General features: G+C 32.0%; 2 protein-coding genes and 1 long non-coding RNA gene across 4 annotated transcripts; 1 reads left to right on the top strand and 2 right to left on the bottom strand.

Annotated features, from left to right (window-relative positions):
• Positions 1–474: 474 nt before the first annotated feature.
• LOC107922530 (uncharacterized) lies at positions 475–6,890 on the bottom strand. 2 transcript variants are annotated; one of them, XM_041087270.1, is made up of 17 exons: positions 6,417–6,669; positions 5,459–5,670; positions 4,563–4,699; positions 4,375–4,485; positions 4,166–4,267; positions 3,871–3,979; positions 3,577–3,777; positions 3,194–3,362; positions 3,018–3,099; positions 2,838–2,931; positions 2,459–2,555; positions 1,994–2,087; positions 1,842–1,914; positions 1,300–1,473; positions 1,068–1,190; positions 843–942; positions 691–753 (listed from the first exon to the last, which is right to left on the bottom strand). In XM_041087270.1, exons 1-16 carry the CDS (start codon positions 6,427–6,429, stop codon positions 892–894), a joined length of 1,842 nt encoding a protein of 613 aa, XP_040943204.1. In that variant the 5' UTR covers positions 6,430–6,669; the 3' UTR covers positions 691–753; positions 843–891. The 2 variants fall into 2 exon arrangements, with proteins under 2 accessions (XP_040943203.1, XP_040943204.1); XM_041087269.1 differs by lacking the exon at positions 843–942 and having other exon boundaries at positions 475–753; positions 6,417–6,890.
• Positions 6,891–9,260: 2,370 nt separating this feature from the next.
• Positions 9,261–10,576, top strand: LOC107921310 (uncharacterized). The gene is made up of 2 exons (XR_001691014.2): positions 9,261–9,566; positions 10,071–10,576. It is a non-coding gene; the product is annotated as an uncharacterized lncRNA (long non-coding RNA).
• A 6,935-nt stretch (positions 10,577–17,511) lies between these two features.
• Positions 17,512–20,195, bottom strand: LOC107921008 (uncharacterized). The gene is made up of 5 exons (XM_016850861.2): positions 19,940–20,195; positions 19,359–19,453; positions 18,890–18,962; positions 18,031–18,094; positions 17,512–17,905 (listed from the first exon to the last, which is right to left on the bottom strand). The coding sequence occupies exons 1-5, from the start codon at positions 20,041–20,043 to the stop codon at positions 17,870–17,872; spliced, it is 372 nt and encodes a 123-aa protein (XP_016706350.2). The 5' UTR covers positions 20,044–20,195; the 3' UTR covers positions 17,512–17,869.
• Between the last annotated feature and the right edge of the window lie 668 nt (positions 20,196–20,863).

The raw sequence follows: 20,863 nt of genomic DNA, 5'->3' as shown, positions 1-20,863 counted from the left end.
CCTTTTTTTTCCTTGATTGTCAATAAGCAGCAAAAGGTCCCTCACCTTCACTCCAGAAGGATAGGCACATTCATCACACATAAGTAAGGCACAAAAAATCCGAATATGATGGACTTCAACCTAGGGTCAGATTTTTTCTTTTAAAAAAACAAATCAGGTCTGTTACGAGGCAGATCGAGTCAGGGTCGGGGTGAATCAGAATCGGGTCTTCTATTAAATTTGGGGTTTAAGTTTAAGACAAATTCGTGGTTGAGACAGATTGGTTAAGTTTCGGGTAGGGCAAAAATCTGCCCCATCCCCTTGCCATGATATTATGATACCTATTCTACAATTTCTACTTTGCATGATTGATATTCATTACGATGCGATTGAAAGATTATGATAATATATCATACTCATCAACAAAAACAAGGACAATATAATTTGGAACTTCAACATACATCCTAAGTTAAAGTTGACAGAAAGCTGGGCGAGTGGCTATAAAGTTTGTCCTCCTTCCATTGCATATAATTTACGAGTAAAATAAAGAGTGTCTATATATCAACGAAAATAGAATGACAAAAATAAAGAAATAGCATAAATAATTCAGGAACATGATCTGCAACTGCTGAAAATCTCACCCCGCATTATATCAATGGCCATATGTTCATGGGTGTACCGCTCTGGACCTAAATAAACACCCGTCTTCTCTAAAAGTGTAAGTGCTTCTTCTTTCCCATATCTTGAGGCATAAAGCTTCAGGTATTCAAAGTCCTGTATGCAAAATAAATACACATACAAGTAAACAACAATTGGCTGCAAATTTCATAACTATACCTAAACGTTGTTCAAGTCTATGTTACTTGGACTTGGGCACGAGTGTTGGATTTGGATATGGATCCCCCAATTTTTTCACGCATTCAGGTTAACACTCATGTCCAAAACATATGCGAGACGCGGATCCTTTAAGAAAATTGAATAGTTGGAGCAACATAGAATCAATTTTCCTCTACAGTTCTTCTAAATTTCAAAAGCAATAAAAGGGCTAAAATAATGTGACACAGGGCTGACATGAAAATTTGCCTTACCTGCAAGCCGCTGAGAATGCGCTCTAGTCTAAGGGAAGCAACAGGTTTCTTTGAAGACGAGAACACCTCACCTGGGTAGTACAAAACACCATCACCTGGGGGGAGGCCTCGCCTAAATCTTATCTGCACAAAGGCATATTTTCATTCTCACAAAAATTTATAAAAGATGGTAAGAGTTCTGAAATATCATTCTGTTTATTTTCATTGTGGACTTGAGATGCCCGGTGAATACCTCGGCACTGGGAACTGTTGCCTTCTCGTAGCAGTTGGCACCCCAATACAGAAAACCAGTTCCACCTTCCTTCCACACACGCCACATAACAGCACGATGCTGTGTTCCTCGCATTCCCAGATGCCAGTTTGGATGAGGATCGGATGGACCCATGCAGACATATGTCCACCATTCCTAAAATAAAAGCTCACACCCATCAGTATAACATTTCATAGTGCTCATAACTTAGATATTGGGGCTTAGAAGCTTTACTTTTTACAAATTACATAATAAGAACTCTACATCTCTGCAGTATGGAATGTTGGACACTTGCAGGACAGAAACACAACCACTGGTAAATATGTCAAGCATTTTGACGAAGAAGCCAGTAGCAAAGGAAGTAAATAACATTTGTCTTAATCCTAAAATCTGGATCAGAGAAAATTTTTACACTAATAGATAATAATTAATTTAAAGTCATGACAAAATATGAACACTCTTGTTTAAGTTCACTCCACTAAACAAACAGAAAGAAATACACAAAAACCACAAGTAAGCATTACCTCTCCATTTTCTGGATGCAATTCAGAAATAACATCCTTAACAAGATCCTCTCGGTTACCAAATACCCACTCACTGCATGCAAAAAAAAAAAAGGTTTTACCCATTAGTCAGGACAGGAAGAACTCTTTGAGCTAGAATAAGCAAGAGATACCTTGTACAATAGATTTGAGTATGAGGGCGTAGAAACTTTGGCACTTTTAGAAAAGCCTCAAAAGGAGTTGGTGCAAGAGGAGCATCGCTTGGTCCTTCATGAAAGAAGCAAACGAGGTGAAAATATCACGTTAGTTAAGAGAAGAATGCCTTGCTAATTCTATATGATAAAAATAGCCAAAACACTGCTGAAATCCATAATTTTCAACAATATATCAGGTCAACTAGAACAGCAGATCAATAAGCCTTTAAAAGTCAGCCTATGACCAGGCACCTCTTTAACACATGCAGAAGCAACTAATTACCCAAAGAAGAGAGAAACTTTAGACTATGACATTGGGCGGTTACAACTATCGGATTCCACATTCAAATAGTCAACAAAAAATTTCTCAAGGGCAAATTATTTGATGAAGATGTAGCTGACATGTTAATAGAAAACGTAACAAAGTGGAACATGAAATCTTACCACAATAGTAAGTGGTTAAAACACGAGCATCAGGAGCATAAGCATGAACCTCACTTGCCATGTTACAAAGAGACTCGTATTGTTCCATGTTCAGTGGCTGCAAAAAGAATTACATTCTCATCAATGTATCAAGATTGTGATACAATGCTGATAGGCAGCAATCCATTTGCTAATGACTGAGACAACAACTATATGAATACAAAAATGAACATAAAAGACATCTAGCACATCACAAAGAAGGATAAAGATGTAGAAATGTGGAGACCAAAAACATCACTAGAGAAAAAGCTGAGACATCATGAACCTTTCAAGGACATTAAGTCTCATTAATAGGGTATGTGGCAGCTAATTTTTCAGCCAATTGAAAAACAGACTATACCTCATCCCACAGATAAAAGTAAGCTTTCTTCCAATGACTTTTTGTCCTTAATATCTCAATTTCTTTCTGCAAGTAATCCTTTGCTGCATCATTACTGTTGCACATCAACAAGTCAAGGACATTCATCAGTTGTTGTTACCAAAATACCTGAGAGAAGTGAGCATGCAACTAACTCTATACCATGAGACCACTGGACTATGTGGAACAGCATATGCTGCTAGTCGTGGGTCTGAAAAATATTCATCTGATTTTGGATGATCCGCTGCAGTAGTAGAAGAGGTAAAATATATCAAAGAGGGAACAACAAAAGGAAATCACAGCTGTGAAAGTAGATAAATGACAATTCACTTCATTACCTGGCCAAGGAGATGTGTAAGTTAAAACACGCATGCTATCACCCCATCTACAAAAGTATGGGCTGATTCTGTACTGAAGAAGCCACTTGAAATGCTGCTCCAGTGCATCATACCACTCACTGCTCCCATGTCCGACACCAAAGCGATCCTCAATTACAGTATCAGATATCTAATTACGTAGTTAAGCAGACAACAACTAGAGAGGAGAAAATGAAGTACCTATAACTTGTCACCAGTAATTCCAATTATAATCTGAATTTAATTATTATACCAGGGTAAAGTGAAGACTAAATAACCCTTTAGTTTGTGTTCTCAGTCATAAGGTGGCAGCCTATAAAAATTATGAATACAGAAAGAATTCAACTTAGTCAAATACAGGATACACCAAAGACAGCAGGTAGTGAGGGAGTTGTTGGAATAATAAAGTCCCAAACTGTCAAACTTAATTTGACTCGTACAGAAAGGTTCGATATGGCATCTTCATCCATCATATCAACTGGCCCATTATCCGAAAAGAACTCAGAAAATGATGAAGAAAGAAGAACTTTTCTTAAAGATGTAGTTGAAGATTTCACTCTTTCCACCTAAAAAGCAATTAATCATAAGAACAGATTGAAAAGAGAAATGAAATGTAAATGTAATTGGAACCCCAAAGATGAACACATTCGGATATTCACCACTTCATCCAATGGCTTTCCATCTATAGGCTCCAAAGCATCAAGACAGTTACGAAGTTCTGTGAATAGTTGATGCTTCTCAGCCTTCCCCAAGCATTGTGATGATGATCTGAATAAACGGAATGAATACTTGAGATTACATGTTATAACAAAATGTCTGATATAATACGGGCAACACTACTCAATTCATGCAAAAGCCCATGCAAAATATTAAGCACACTCTTTTAACAGCTGCAATTTCATTGACTATGATGGAACAAAAACCAAGGCAAACAGTGTAAAAGAGGAAGGTTACTCTGTATCTGCCTTTGTAGCATTAATGATGATCTCCCCTTCATATAAACCAGGAGGCTGTTCATTTGGCACATCTATTGAAACCCAGACAGCAGTTGTCTCCCTGCAGCAGGGGAAAAACAAACACAACCATCTTAGCACTGAGCAATAAGAAGTCACTTGACATTTGTTCATGCCACCAAAACATGCACTACGACAATAGAGTAGTACCCAGGTTGTAGGCTTATTTGGCTAATAGGGAGGTCAAGAGGTACAAGAGCATCAGGTACACCCAATATGGGAACAACACGTCGCAATTTTAATGATTGGCCAACAATCAACCTGCCCCCAGATAAATATGGTCAGGATATCATCTAAAGATATCACATAAAAAGAACCAAAATTGTCCAGAAACTAACCGATCACCAGATGCCGAGCATAAATCACAGCATTGAACCTGCACAACTCCAGCCACACTAGAACCACTCCAAGAGACTTTTGGACGGATAGCTAATTGAACGCTTTCCCTCTCATTTCTAGCTGCCAGAAGGTTTACCTTCAAGATTAAAAAATCATTAGAAGTCAGAGGAATATATCCACTAAAAGAACATCTGCGTCATTTCTTGTAGTAACCACACCATAAATTTGTTCTTTATAACCAACATGCAAAAAAACAGAACTAAAATGAAAATAGAGAAAAAAATGGAAAGAAAAGAAGAGTAAAAAAGAAATCTGCTACGCACAAAAACCCCTGTTTATTTTCAGCTACACACTACAGTACCAGAAGGCAATCTATTGAAAAGTGAGAAGGAAATGTAAAATAATAATATACATATCATATGCTGAAGTTTCCTTTAGACCTCCTCCAACCTGATATGCAAAGACGTGAGAAGGCTACCCTATAGACTATAAAGATACAAGAATGAGGACAGAAATAAAAAAAATTAGTATAGAAACTGAATAAATTTATATTTATATTTATATTTATATTTGGATCAAAATGAATGTCAAAAGAAACACTTTTTTCTGTCTTTTCTATACAAACATAACCAGGTCAATGAAAATGCACACATTAATTATTAACCATGATTTGATATATAAACATGCAAGTCTGAATCAAAACAATAGTCTAAACTAGCAACTGTGACTAATGCTTGCTTGCATGGTGCGAACAAACAGAGTTGTAAGCCAGCTCAAGGCATAAGAACGTAAAATAACTATCCAAATCTACCCCTTGAACCTGAATGAATGTATTCCTAAAAAGAATTTCTTATTAGATATTAAACAACAATAGAACAGTGTGGAAATTACTTACAGGCTCTAAATTTCTAGGCACTTCTTGTGGTCCAACATTTGCTGTGCTTGGGAGGCACCACACATGTACTAAATCAGCAGTTGGAACTTCTGTGGGGTCAATTGAGCCCTTGAGTGGATTTGAAACATTTAAACCACCATCATTCCATCCATATGCTGTCCCTCCCCCTGCAACACCTTCAACTGGCGGCACAGCCATATCTTGCGAATTTCCTACAAAGTTGTACAATTCCAAATAGAGAACATTAGACTGATGTAGTAACCCAGATTCTATATTTGCCATGCTGTGGAAGTTGAACCCACAAGAAAAAATTAACAAATAACAAAAGAAACTGTTCATCATGACGCTTGGTACCATACCGTAAAGAGAGCATAATTAGCCAAATAAAGTATTTGAGATTATCCTCAGGAGTAATCGATGAGAAAATATGCTCATAAGACATCACAAGAAAGTTTTAAGTTTATTTGGTGTTGCTTTAATAGATAGTCCACCCATATTTCTAATATTTATGCCAAGAAATCACAATCAAACTCCAAGGGAACCTCACATCCCATGATTAATAAAACCTAGAGTTAGTTCCACTGAATTCAACCTTGAATTACAATTGTTGGAACCTATAAGGCTAAAACACAGCTTTTCGATTGCATAACCGCCATAGATCTCTCGTAAATAAAAAGCAATTCAAGCAGGAAAAACATACAGAATAAATAAATAAAAAGTAAAAACAATATAAAAGCAAAGAAGATTATACTGACTAAGCTTAGCAGTGTAAGCTTCCGAGTTACTTTTTTTTCTCTTATTCCTTTTCTTTTTGTTATTTTCTCAGCTACCAAACAGAACACTAAAAACCGGAGACAGACAAATTGAACAGTTGAAAGATAAATTAAATGAAAAAAACCAGAAAAACTCAAGGCTGAAAAGTAATAGAAGCCTAAGGAAAACAAATGTGGAGACTAACCAGGATAGTCCATTATTTTTTCAGTGCGGTTAGGCTACTGCGCTGCTTGCAATTACTCCGATCTTTGAAATCTTGTGTTTCCTTTTTACAGTTCGGTTTATATCTAGGATTTAATAGAGAACCAAAATTCGCCTGACAGAAATGATCGCCTTTTTTTTCTTTCTTTTAAGAGAGCGAACCCAAAAAAAAAAAAAGAGTTGCTAATTATAGGGAAGCCAAAATGATTATTCCACTACCAGATTTACTTCTTACACGTACAAGGTCCGATTATTTACGCGATCTTATTTTATAAGTTTTATTTTAATTAAATTGGATTGTGGGATAAATTATGTTTAGGTTTGATTGGCTACACATAAATTATTCATAAATAATTGTTTAAATTATAAAATTTTATATGATCTTTTAAATAATAAAATAGAAATTTTTATATTAGACAAATCTTATGTTAACGGACTAAGGATGAAGGAGATTTGTAAGACGGTACATCTATAGATTGAGAGTTGTAAAGATGATTCAAATTGATCGACAGGTTTGAGGACAAAAATAAGAGTTGAATGGTGGTTGTTTGACTTAATTGTGTGATGCATTAGGTTAAATTCATTAAATTCAATTCATAGAAACTACCAATTTTTTAAGTTTGAAAAAGTAATTGCCTTGTGATGCATATTTGGATGAAACCCAAGCAATTATAAGTTGATATGTTGATCTATCTCTTAGTTTTGAAACGCACTTTAAATCACATTATTTTGAGTTTGCGAGCTCAACTTATAATCACTTTGATGAAAACTACGCAAGCAGAATTTCTAAATGGGACTATTACAAGAATTACGAGCTTTGAACTTTGGATTAGTGTTTAAATCATATTGGGCTTGCTTTGGAATATTATTTTTCACACGTGTTTTAGTAGGTAAAAAGACCTCTACAGTCCCTCTCAATTTTGAAATTGAACAAATTAGTCCCTCTCAGAAAAAGTTAGAGCAATTTAATCCCTGTCAAATTCGAAAGTGAGCAACTAAGAACAAATAATCACGACATTAATGTCTTCCATCAATTGCACATAATTTGGATTGGTATATAATAACAAATTTAGCCTTCAATATTTATATATTTTGTCATTTTGGCCTTAATTCTAAAAAATTAAACAAATTTGGTCTCAATATTTACACATTTACTCAAATGTTATGGGATAAATTTGTTAAATTAGGACCAAAGTGACAAAATGTGTAAACTTCGAGGGTTAAATTTGTTATTTTACCAATCAAAATTATGTACAATTGATGAAAAACATTAACGTTATGATTAATTGTCTTTACTTGTTCACTTTCGAAATTATAGGAATTAAATTGCTCTGATTTTTTAAAGGGACCAATTTGCTCAATTTTGAAATTAAAAAGGATTGGAGAGGTCTTTTTATCAAATTTAGTATATGGGTTAGCAATAAACTAATTCGATTGGTAATATTTAGCCACTCCCATGTTTTTTTAGGAAAGAGAAGGACAATTTTTCGCTTATTTTAGAGAAATCTTATTTTTTACAATAGTTATTACTCATATTTCTAATTTCAAGTTTAAATTTGTACTAACTATTCTTTATTTGATATCTAACTATTGTAATACATACGTAATAAATATTTTTTCATCATATTATTATACTAGTAACCAAACGAGGAATTAAAGTCTAATTTTGATTATATGTAAACCCAATATTATATTTATTATGGTTTATATTTTTATATTTATTTATTTCAAGTTTTAGGAAATTTTCGAGTCTTTCAAGTTACTTAGAAATTTTATATTTCCTACTTAACAAGAAAGTTTAATTTAACTAGGACTACTCCTTGTTCAACTAATTTAAGAGTTTTATTGTAATTAAGAGATTCTTTTTTAGAGCCTATATAAAGGCACATTCTTTTTTTGGGAATATGTTTTTGTTATTTGATTAGTAAAGCTCTCTTGAGAGTAATTTTCTTTACAAGATTCAATTATTATTATTATTTCAAAAAAAATTTACTTAATCTTGTTTAAGATTTTGGGAGAAATTCTTCAAACTTCAAATTGCCAGGAATACTTTCTTGGAGGATTGATTAGAGCTATATAATTGAGTTTTTTTAGGGATTCTTTCATGGAGGGTTCAATCAAACATCTTATACATCTATCCATCTTCATCGATTTTATTCTTTCCTTAATCTATATATAATTCAGTTTCTCAAATTACTTTGTTGTTTTAATTTGAAAGACTTATCTTTTGTTAATCAAATTGTTTCTTTGTTTGTAAGAAATCTTTCGAAACAATTTGGCTTGTTTCTTGAACTCGAAGCAACCTCAAATTTGCTTGGGACTTGTGCGTTGTTACCCTCTATCATTGTGCTTTAAAAACGTATTTAAGGGGGAACATCCATATGTTACGTGTCCTTTATTGATTATTGGGCTATCACCAAAGTTTTGCAATCTAAGTCTCCCTATTTAGGTGAGTAATATGACCTAATGGGACATGAATACAAAGTATGTGGGTAAAATGTGACAATAGCCTTGTTAGGCGAAGTTTGTTTGTAATGCCCCAATATTTTTGTTACTTTTCCAAGATCGTGTTTGATGGATTTTGAGGAATCTTGGAAATGATATCACATCCCAAAATTAGGCCTAGTAGTTTCAGGTTAGTGAACCGGGTTTGTCGATTTGGGTCGGGATTAGCTTTTAAAAATTAAAGCCAAAATTAGGTTTGAGAATTCAGAATTAAGTAATCAAAAAATATTTTCCTTAAATGGCTTTCAAAAATAAAATTAAATTTTAAAAAGAAACGAGAAAAAGGCTTTTAACTAGAAAAGAGGACTAAATTGAAAATGGGGCAACGTTGGGAGTTTCCCACAAGCAATTTGGCCTAAAATTAAAAGAGTTGGGATTTGGCAGAACTTTTAAGCGTGAACCGCTATTCTTCCTTCTTCTTTGCTTGTTATTTGAAAATTCTGCAAACACCAAAACTCCCTGTTTACTTTCAAATCAAACTCTTCAATTTGATTTTCCTTTTTCCCAAACACCAAAATCTCTCTCAATTTTTAAGAAAACCATAAAAAATGTCACCGATTTTTTCATTCTTTTTCTATTGGATTTTCACGAAATTCAATCTTTGGTTCGTTTTTCTTCACCAAGCAAGGTAATATTTTGTTTCTTGACTATGTTTTCATGCATCTTGTTTTTATAAATCAAGGTTTGATTCTTTAGAATGAGTTTTTATGAATTTAATGGATTATGTCAAAAATTGAGATCAATAATGGAAAATTTTGGATTTCCAAACTAAACTTTGGTTTCTAAGTGATTTTCAACTTATTTTGATTAGATTAAAAGGTTTAAAATCTTACTTTAACCAATAGTTAAGGGATTTGAACGATTTAACGACTTATCATTCAAGATGTTCATGAACGTCAAATTTGTCAAAAACTTTAAATCTAAATTTCTAGGTGTTTTAATGGTTTAGATCTATTGTAAAGTGATTAATTAGATATTTTGAATCAATTTCAAACAACGAAAATGAGATTGAATCTAGAAATTTAAGTTTCGTTTTAAAAGGAGATAGATTAGATTTGCATCTTTGTTTGATTTTTGTGGTGTTTGTGGCTATTAATGGCATATATGTATTGTGTATATTATGTATGAGAAGTTTTGGATCTATTGGAGCCATCTACTAGCAAGTCAAAAGGCAAGGCGAAACTTGTTTAAGCTTTCGACTAGCAAGCAAAAGCAAGATCGGTGAGTGTTTTGAAGTCGCTGCTGATATGCACAATTCATAGTGTTAACCGAGAGTTTAGGATTAGCCTAAATCCCTATCCTAAGTTCCGAAGGTAAGCCTTTCCTATACTTTTTGCCTTGTTTGTAAAATCATGCCTAAGTAGGATGAGTTGTGATATATGATATAATGCAGCAAGTAATATGTGAAAGTATATTAATGTGATATGTGAGCTATTGATTTTTAACGTACACCTATGAGAACTGATATATGATAGCTCAATGAGCACTATTGTGACACTTGTAAGTGCAATTAAATATGTATCCGATAAACATGTATTGTGTATGAGGTTGTAATGTGAAACTGATGACTATGAACAGATTTTATGTGTATTAAAACAATAAATAAATATGTGTAAATATAGATATTTGGCTTTTTTATCTCTTGAAATCATTGAAAATAGTTGGCATGTCATAGGATTGTGAGTACTAACCTTTGTGTTTTGTGATGGGGCAATTAAGGTCTTGGGACAAGATAGAGATATAAGGGAATGTTGAGCTATGTTCCATTCAACGGAACATGTTTGTTGTGTTGGAGAGTGTTTAGCTTAATGTTACACTTGTTGGGGCATGTTAGACTCTTTAAGTCATTGGTGTGATGGAGATACATTTATCTAATATGTGGTGATTGAGTCCACCTATATGTTTCATAATATCAAGAAGCCAATTTATCATTGTTTGAAATATATGGGCTATGATGTGTGTGATTATATGTAAACGTATATTCAAACCTCGTGAGATAATGAAGCATGGAAACGATTCTTTGACTTGATGAAAATGAGTTTGCGATTGTGTCTTAGTATGCTCTTGATTAACTTATGCTATTGTGTATGATGAATAGTACTTCTAAAAATTCACTGAGTTTGTTTAAGCTCGCACTCTTCACTTAAATTCTACAGATAAGTAGTGTATTCGAGAAGGTGATAAGGAAAGGTCATGAATCAATTCAGAAAGATGAAGTGCAATACCTCACTTAGAGAGGTACACTATTGGACCTTAAGCAATAAGAACTTTTAGATGAGCTTTGGAGTTGGGTGACACCACAAACATATGAAAAATTGATTATAAGCTTTATGTTAACAACCCTCTTGTATGGCACAAAGAAGACTATTACTTTAAGTGTTGAATTTCAAAAGCGTAACAAAATGCAAAGGATCATCGGTGCACCTTGGTTAGACAACTTGAATGTTGAAGCTTTACCTAGTAAATTGATAAGCTCCACTCCTATCTTGTGGAGGGAAATTGAAGACGATTTAATATAGGATCCAAATTAAAATCTAGAAAAAGAATCTGAAAAAGATATCAAATGATCAATTTAATGGAAACTTTGAAAAGGTCTTGATGAGGAAGTGAAGGTGGATTCAGATGAATGATATGTAAAAGATGTATTAATATTTTGATTAGTAGATAGGCTTTAGTGTTAGCTAATGTATGTGCCCAACATTGTAAATATGTAATGAGTCTCCAACTTTTGAGACTTATGAATGAAAGAAGTTTAAGTTTCTTGTGATGTGTATATGGTAATGTTTGCAAAATTTTGGAAATTCAAATAGAATGATCTAGTATTTTTGTGAAAGGTTTACTTGATCTTGAATTCTTAAGTGAGTGACAAATGGATATAAACTTTAACCACTTATGATTACTGACCGGTTGCACGCGTGCACATTAAAACACTGAATTTATATAATAATTTTTAAAGTTCAATTTTATTGCAAGTGTATAGGTCAGTAGTAATATTTATAGTGTTACAATGAAACACCAAAGTAGTCCGAGGATCGAACCCAAAAGAAGAGGTGATTGAGCAATAACTAGCATACACAATAGAGTCTAAGTGGCTACTAATATGATTTCATAGTACGACAATCCATAAAAGATGATTTTCTAAGAAAATTAAATATTCTACCTTAAGGACTAAATTGCAAGAAATGTAAACTAGAGGGACTATCTAGCAAATGACTAATGGGGGTTGGTTGGCTTTGATATGGTTCACCAAATCTTAGACTAGGGATATAAATCATATAAATTACCAAGTAGCTCTATTTTATCTTCCGATCTCAATTTTACTAACTTAGACGAATTAGGTTTGATTTATCTTCCGATCTCACTGGTTAATCTGAGACTAACGAACAAGTGCACAACAAGATTATCTTCCAGTCTCACTTTATCTTGATATTCCCTTAGGGGCGTCACTACCTAAGTTCTTAGTTCTATTCAAATTAGTTCAATTTGTTACGATTTAGTCATTTGTCCAAAGATTTTAGTTAACCCACATCTCCATCAACCAACCTCTTTAAAGGTTTAGCTACACATGTTCAAAGTAAAGAAAATAAACACAACAATGGAAAACAAGGCAGCCATGAAAGTAAAGCTTAAGAAAAATATAAACGTTGAGATTTTTATGCAAGAAAACTCAAATAGCATGAAACCAAAAGCATTTAACAAATAAATATAAAGCAAGAAACATAAAAGGAACAAGCTTTGAATAAACTGAAATACATTAAACTAAAGCTTAGAGAGTCTTGAAAGCAAAATACATGGACTAGAAATGTAAATAAACCTTAGCTACAATGTTAACCAATTTAATTAACATAAAGAACAACAATAACAAGAAGTAAATGCAGAAAAATAAACTCTAATCTAAGGTAGAATAAGAGAAAAATAAAAACCTTAGAAAAAGTGCAGAGCAAACTAAAAAAAAACTAGAGAAAATTAAACCTACAACTAAGCTAATTTGTGTCTCCCTCCTCCTCATCAGCAATTTTTGGCTATTTTGAAATGTATTATGATGACTTTTACATGCCAAAAATGCCCCTGCATGAGCCTTGTTTGATTGGCAGGCCGAGTAGACAAAGGTTGCCCTTTTTGTTCAAGTTTGTCCCCTTGATGAAGGTGATATTGCGATACCCAGAAGAAGATATCACAATATGTTGAGCAATATTAAAACTTAAGGTCTTCCTTGAGAGGTGGATATTGTGATACCTAAGGGGATCTCGCGATACCACTGAAGGTAGTCCTTGGTCTTCTATATTGTCGAGGATGTCACGATCCCAAGGGTTGGATATCGCAATACCCTTGCCCTAAATGTCGTTCTTGCTCGTTTTTACCTCCAACACGTCCCTATAGCACTCAAACACGTGTTAGGCCTCCAAATGGCACTAGCAACCAATTTGGGTAAAAAAAAGACAAATTGAGACATTTTCACTTATTATCTGAAAATATGAAAATAATGAAAATAACAAAAAACTATGCTAAAAATTTTATTTTACTCGAGAAAAAGCTCATTAAGTGTGTTGGAAAAGCCTAATTTGCCACGTCAATTTGTGACAGATCAGTTACCTTGGGTTCTTTTGGTGCGACCGAGTCAGTAGGATTTGGAGGGTAGGATCGAAAAGTTATACTCTAGTCTAAAACTAGAATAGGGCTTAAGAATCTCCTAAACCATTCGCTGAACCATGACACCTTCAGGTAGTCAATATTATTCCTAGAAAGGATATAAGAAATGGAATAAAATAATGTGAAAGTGAAGAAATGAATGATATGACATGGAAGAAATATTTGAGTTTATGTATTGTGGCAATAGAAACCTTATGTATTATGTAATATGATGAGTGTGGTATACTAGAATATTTCAACTGATTTTCCAAGGGAAATGTGTATGCATGAGTAGATTAAATTGGGATAATTAGGGGGTAAATTACTAGTGCAGTAAGGCAATTGTGAAATAATGAGAATGTGAGATTTAAATGTTGAAAAAATTCGATATGCAAAAATGATTTTGTAACACAACGGAAATTTTTTTTTTTTAAATTGAGCCTTGGTGTTATTTATAGCAATTAACTTTTACCAAATTTGTACATGTGTTTTGGGCTAAGCAAACCTGGTCATTTCCTAGGTTTCTACCAACACAATCTTTTTCGTTATTCTCGAACCCTAGGCCTGCTTAGAGAGTGGGCTATAAATTCATGTATCAATAACATAATGAAAACTTATTAATTTTTTAGTAGGGAAAATTAATTTATGGGCTAGAAATTGAATATGAGTTCATTGGGATCTAGTGCTCTCAGTGTAGATTTTCGTCATATACATTTGTAATTTTTCTAACAAATTAGTTTAATAAAATTCCATAATTCACATTAATATCTTTTATATTTTTCCTCAATGGTTTTTCCATGTAAAGAAAAATGAACAAAAAAATATTGGCTCACTAATTACCTTATGTTTAACTAATATTAAGTTGCATTATGTGGTCGAATCATAATGTAAGAAGACAACTTATATTAGTAGGTAATCTAAGTAGTCTGTAGTTTGATGTAAAAAAATTGAGCAAATCAATTCAAGGACTATAATCCCGTCTATCAAATCCAATCGACGAGATATCAATCTTAGGTATGGGATGGATGACTCTCAAAAGATACAGACATAGATGTGATTGTCTAGATTGATAATACATCATATAGAATCATAGTAGGATTAATCCTAGACCCGTTTATGGATTGATTCGCTTGTGATGTTCATAGTATAGCCTACCTCAATCCTAAGTAAGTGACGTAATATGTATATATGACTTGTATACTTTGATGTATTGATAGCCTGAGTTCAATTAGTAATGAAGGTGAATGCTAGTAAAATAGGTATATGACTTTTGCAGACATAGCTTCATACAATAGTGGAATTCATAGTCCAACAAATGGTAAATGATATCCTCTTAAAGGCATTAGATGATTGATGGAAAAGTAACATGGTCACGGGTCATTTGTCCAGGACAAATGATTTAATGACTATATGTTAGTAATTGTCTTTATCATGGAGGAAGATGTAATAGCTACCATGAGATAAAATAGGATCATATTGGATGAACGTATTTGACCCAAAGAGATTGACGATATCCTAAAAGGTCAAATTGACAGAAAATATAAAAAGTAGTGGACTAAAATTATTATACCAACTAAAAAAGTGCAACTTACCAATTGAGTGACTAAAGAAAAACAATTTTAAAAAATTTAGTGCTAAAATTGTAACTTTTTTTAATTAAGTGACCAAAACGAAAATTTACTCATAGTTTAGTGACTAATGGTGCAATTTACCCCTTTTACTTATAACTATTGGCTATTTGACCAAAAAGACTTTCAATTCTCAGTTTAATTATAACAAGTGATTTCTTGTTCACCACATTTTCAATTTTTGGGTAAATCCAATAAATAGAATTTTGTGGGTAGTTACATTTCAATACCAAAAAGGCTCATAATAGTTATTAACTTAAGGGCGTTCCACAATGCTTTTCGGGGCGGAAAACTGCTTTCCAACCTTAAAAGAAGTGCCAAACGCTTGGATTTTAGGATTGAAAAAGCCCTGTTATCAAAATATTTTTATTTACATTAATTTTTTAAAATTTTAGATTATTTTATGTTTTATGTATAATTATATTAAATTATTTAAATATTATTTCATATTATATTTAAATTTTTAAAAACATTTCATGTATAATTAAATTTATAATTAAATTATTAATTATTAAATATATTAAATATATATTTTATGTATAATTATATTAAATTATTTAAATAGTATCTAAATTAATTTATTTTTAATTTTTCAATATTAAATCTAAAATGGACATTTTAATTTCTTTCCACAATATTTGATAGTAATGTCAAACACTTTAAATTAACAAATCACACTTTTTCACAGCACTTTCTAAAAGCACTTTTTTCCAAATCGAGCTTTTCAAAAGTTTTTCTCAACCGCAATAGCAATGTCAAATTAACCCTTACTATGATTGATTTCTTTTAAAGAAAAAAAAAACTTAGAGAAGATGAAGGATGTAACGGAAAACCAATCCAAACCGACAATGTTTGAACTACTTTAGTTTATAATTTAAAAATCATGATTATTGGAATCCAAACATTTTTTTATTTTTTATTTAATTTATAATTAATTTTAACTTTTTATAATATAAAAAGTCTTAAGGGTAAAAAAGACTTAGTAGAAAAAATAAAAAAAGTAATTAAACCCTTAGGAAAGAAGTTCAGCTTATTGAGTCTTTAATAACCCCTAAAAAAATCAACTTGATCCTTTCATTAACGGAAACCATCAGTTGATCGGTTTGCTCGTTAATGATACTGACATGGCAAATGATGCTGATGTGGTATACTGACATGGCAAACGACACTGATGTGGCATACCACATAGCAAAATTTAAAAATTTTAAAAAATTATAAAAAATATAAAAAAAAAATATTTTAAAATTAATAGAAATATACATCTAGAATGAACCTGGATAAACTGATAACAGCTTGTCCAGATTCATTCAAGAAAAATGCAAAACTATAAAAAATATTTTTTAAATTATAAAAAATATTAGATATTATAAAATAAATGTGTAATAATTTTAAAAAATTATTAATAATTTATAATAAAAAAAACAATATAATCTAAAATAAATCTAGATAAACAGTTGTCCAGGTTCAAATGAATCAAGACAAAATGATATCCAAATTCATTATAGTTATTGCAAACTATAAAAAAAATTATAATTTGTAAAAATATTAATAATTATTTGATTATGTAAAAAAATTTTAAACCTTTACAAAGAAATTATAATTTATTCTATAAATCTAAAAAATATTAAGCTTAATATTTTTATAAACCTTTGGGAAGAAATTATAAAAACATTAATTATAAAAATGACCAAATATGTATACATATTAGTAACTTGCTTGACAGAAATTTTAGTTGAAAACTATTGATGTTGTTCATCATACCATCACCATTTATCATTCGCATGCTGCATCATGCCCTTGTAATATTATAACAATATTAATTATAAGATATGATTCCCTCAATTTTTTAAAGTTAGTTACCAAATTACCCTAAGTTGCCATATCTTTATTATCGGGCCAACCGAACTTCAATCTAATAGGCTTCTCCAGCAGTTCTTTAAATCGGGCCAGTTCTCGTGAGCTAAATGTTCCCCTTCTAATCGATAGACCTCCATAGGGCACATCTTGTGCCATGGTCACGGGCTTTGCACTTTGGCCCGTGACACTAGAAGGATGAAGTTAGTAACACTAGAATTGAGAAACAAATTACATTAAAAACAGAGTTAAGCCTAGAAGGATGAAATCAGTTCCACTTGCATTGAGAACAAATTACATTAAAAGGGATTTTGTATAATAGAGCATATAATGATCTTATAATACCAATGAGTACATATGATTCTATATAAACAACAGCATCACATGATATCAACATTCATACGCTTTGTATCGTCCAAAGGAAACAAACAAAAAAAACAAAGGTAAAGCCAATGGTAAAACTCAAAGAAGAAAAATGTAATATTGCTACATTATGGCTCGGAAACCGACTATTGAATCAAAAACCAAAAAAAATTACACATTTAGCATTTGATATTGCGGTGAAACGTAACTTTTGACATAAAAACCATCTCAATCTGAATACTTTAAGTGGAATTCAAAAGCATGTGTGTTAGAGCACTTCCAACAGTAACTACAGTAGGGCCAATGTTCTCAAGTTTTTGCCAGTGAAAGCCACGAAAATAGCGTAAAATACAGGGGACACATGCACCGGTTCACTGCATCCTAACATCGTAGCATGCAAATCCACACCAATTTAGATTTTTAACCAAGCAATTTGAACATTTTGAAACTTGGATCATCATAGCAACGCAACTCCAAACCTTAAGATAAATGCCTGAAATTTAGGGCAAAAAGTAGTATTAAATATGACTGCATGCACTATAGTGGTCGATGACTAACAGTTAAGGAAAGACATAAGTATCAGGGTTTTTCAAAGAATATCCGAATACAGAAAATTACCGGTAAAGTTTTAACAACGGATACAACAGTGTAGCACACACAGTTCCAACCTTCTGAAGCATCACTGACATAAAAAGCACTCTCCAAATGTAAATTATGTCTATGCAGTATATAAACTCAAAACTACATTTCAAAACATCATTTGTGATATCCACATCTATAGGACAACCAGGAAGGAAAGAACATTAATATCCCCATCTTGATTCAAGAAATCTATGAGATCTTTCAAGTTTGAAGGAGAAAGGAACCAGCTTCAATAATCACTAACAAGCATATAAAAATTCCATGATCCACATATTTTTTTTCAAATTATTTACAAAATAGTAAAGATTAAAACAAAAAATTAGCATTAAATTCATCAAGAAGATGCAAAGAAGAAAAGAACCCTAAGCTAGAAAGAACTCAAAACTACATTTCTGTCACAAACAAGGTACAATATTGTAAAGATTACAAAAGATTTAGATGAAGGGAAGCCAAGCTCTAGACAATTTTTTCTGCCTATAGCACCAAAAATATCTAGCTGGAACAAAAACCCCTAAATTTTATAACTTTATTTAAGCCCATATACTTTCATTACACAGAAGTAAGGCCTTAATCTGTTATTTGCACTCAAACACTTAATCTTTAATTTTACCAAAGAAGCCTTTAATTTTCAACTTATACCTAGATAAGCCGTTAGCTTTAAGTAATATTTTATTTGATATAAGGGCTTATTTGAGTACAAACAAAAAGAAAAGGAATAATTTAAGTTCAATGAATGTATAGAAGCTTATATAACTTATAAAGCTCGGGAGCTTTTTCAATAGTTCAACCAAAATATTCAATGAATAGTGCCAGACAGCAAGGCTAAGGATTTTACCCCTTCAAGAACACAGTTACATATCGTGAGCTGTTGTAGAAGATGAACCACATCAACACAATGACCAAAATATCTTCCATGGTTTAGGAACTGACAAATGGGATATGAAAATGGTACAAAGACATAAAAACTGTTGTGATGCACAAATAAGCTAATAGGATCCTCTGCCGCTATTCTAAAGAAAAGGAAGCCAAAGTTTCTTGGAATACCAGTGTCTAAAACGTCATTAAATTAAACATCGGGAAGAGTTAAATTGATGACACAACCGATCAGAAAATACTAGACAACGCAAGACAGCTCCTTGTATAACTATATCAGTATAATCTGGTCACAGGCATAAAAAAAATGACCATGCTTTGACTTTTGTTAGGTAATAGATGAACAAAAGAATACTTCAACCACCTTTGAAGTGTGCAAATCCTGAGACAGATTGGATCTCTTTAGGCAAGAGAAACAGAAAAAAGGATACTGAAAAGGCAACGCTCCCACCAATCCAACATGTAGAGTCCAAAGGTGACATTGTATAGAAAGATCTTGCGTTGAACCCAGTTCATACCTCTAAACCTATGAATTGAAAAAAAAGAAATCCAACTTCATGGTGAATGTCATTACAATGATTAAATACCTTTAAGGAAATGTTGAAAACATCTAATTTATAATTCAAAATTTCCGTCAAAAGCAACTTATATTTCTCAATATAACGCCATGAAAGCATATATTCTATATCATTATCAGAAAGAAGTGAGAAACCACAATATCTAAACCTTATCGTATTACTTAATTCACTGGTGCTTTTTGAACCAATTTATCCAGCAAATCATGACGGAAACTATTATCAAACGACTTCAACAAAATTTCAGATGCAATCCAAAGCGACGAAGCTTAAGTTATTTGGATCAAATGGAAGTAAGAAATTACATGGAAGAGTTAAATGGATAGAAATTCTGAGGGTAAATTGAAGGAATTCAACGCTTATTTAACTGAGAAATTGCTACTGATTTCTTGAAGATATAAGCAAAATCTTGAGGTATATAGGAATCAAAAGCCTACCTCACCGGTGCAGGCGCCGTTAACGGTTCCGATGAACGGATCGAGAGTGAAGAGATTCTCTGAGATTTGCTACAGCAATTAGCTAAGGGAAATTCTATATACATATATTTGAGAAAAAAAGAAAAGCTTTAGAAAAGGCTTAACCCACCAATTCTAAATACATCAGTAAATCAAACCATTCACTCTATTTAAAAAAAAGGTTTTATTCATAATTTAACCTCTAATTTTTTTTCTTTTATTTTTATCCCATTTTAATACTTAAATTTTAAGTTATTATCCGTTTTTATTTCGAAAAGTAAGCTATTTAGAAAAAAGTTGATCAATTAGAGTATGCCATATCATCGATGACATAATAAGTTGATCGATGATATGACGTGTTGATTGATGACATGGTATATTAACAAATTTTTATTAGGTGTTGGTCGGTATTGACCAACATTAATCGGCCATTGATTCACGTTAACATATCATTGATTTGTCAAAAAAATTATTAAAAATTATTTAAATTTGTAAAATTTTGTTTAGAAATGAAAAAAAATTGTAAAAATATAAAAAATTATAATAATTATTTAGAAATTTTAAATTTATTTAAAAATATATAAAATTATTTATGCTCCAACTTAAGAAAAAATGTATAATTTACTATTAATTTGTGCGTTAAGCCTTTCTTTTTGAAATAGATATAACTGATTGGGTAGAAAATATAGTATAATTTAAATATTAATTTTTAGATAATCTTTTAAATGTTTTATTTACAATTTAATCCTTAAATTATAAACATTTGTTTTATTTTGGTACCTAATTTCTTTTTCTTATGTTGGTATCTAAATTTTGCATCATTTCTCATTTTGGTACCTAAAAGATAACAACATTTAAAAAAGTTGGCCAATCAAAATGCACCACGTCATCTATGGGATGGCAGAT

Source organism: Gossypium hirsutum, chromosome D01, assembly GCF_007990345.1.
Source record: "Gossypium hirsutum isolate 1008001.06 chromosome D01, Gossypium_hirsutum_v2.1, whole genome shotgun sequence".
Classification (NCBI taxonomy): Eukaryota; Viridiplantae; Streptophyta; class Magnoliopsida; order Malvales; family Malvaceae; genus Gossypium; species Gossypium hirsutum.
This window is presented reverse-complemented; position numbering and strand designations above follow the sequence as displayed.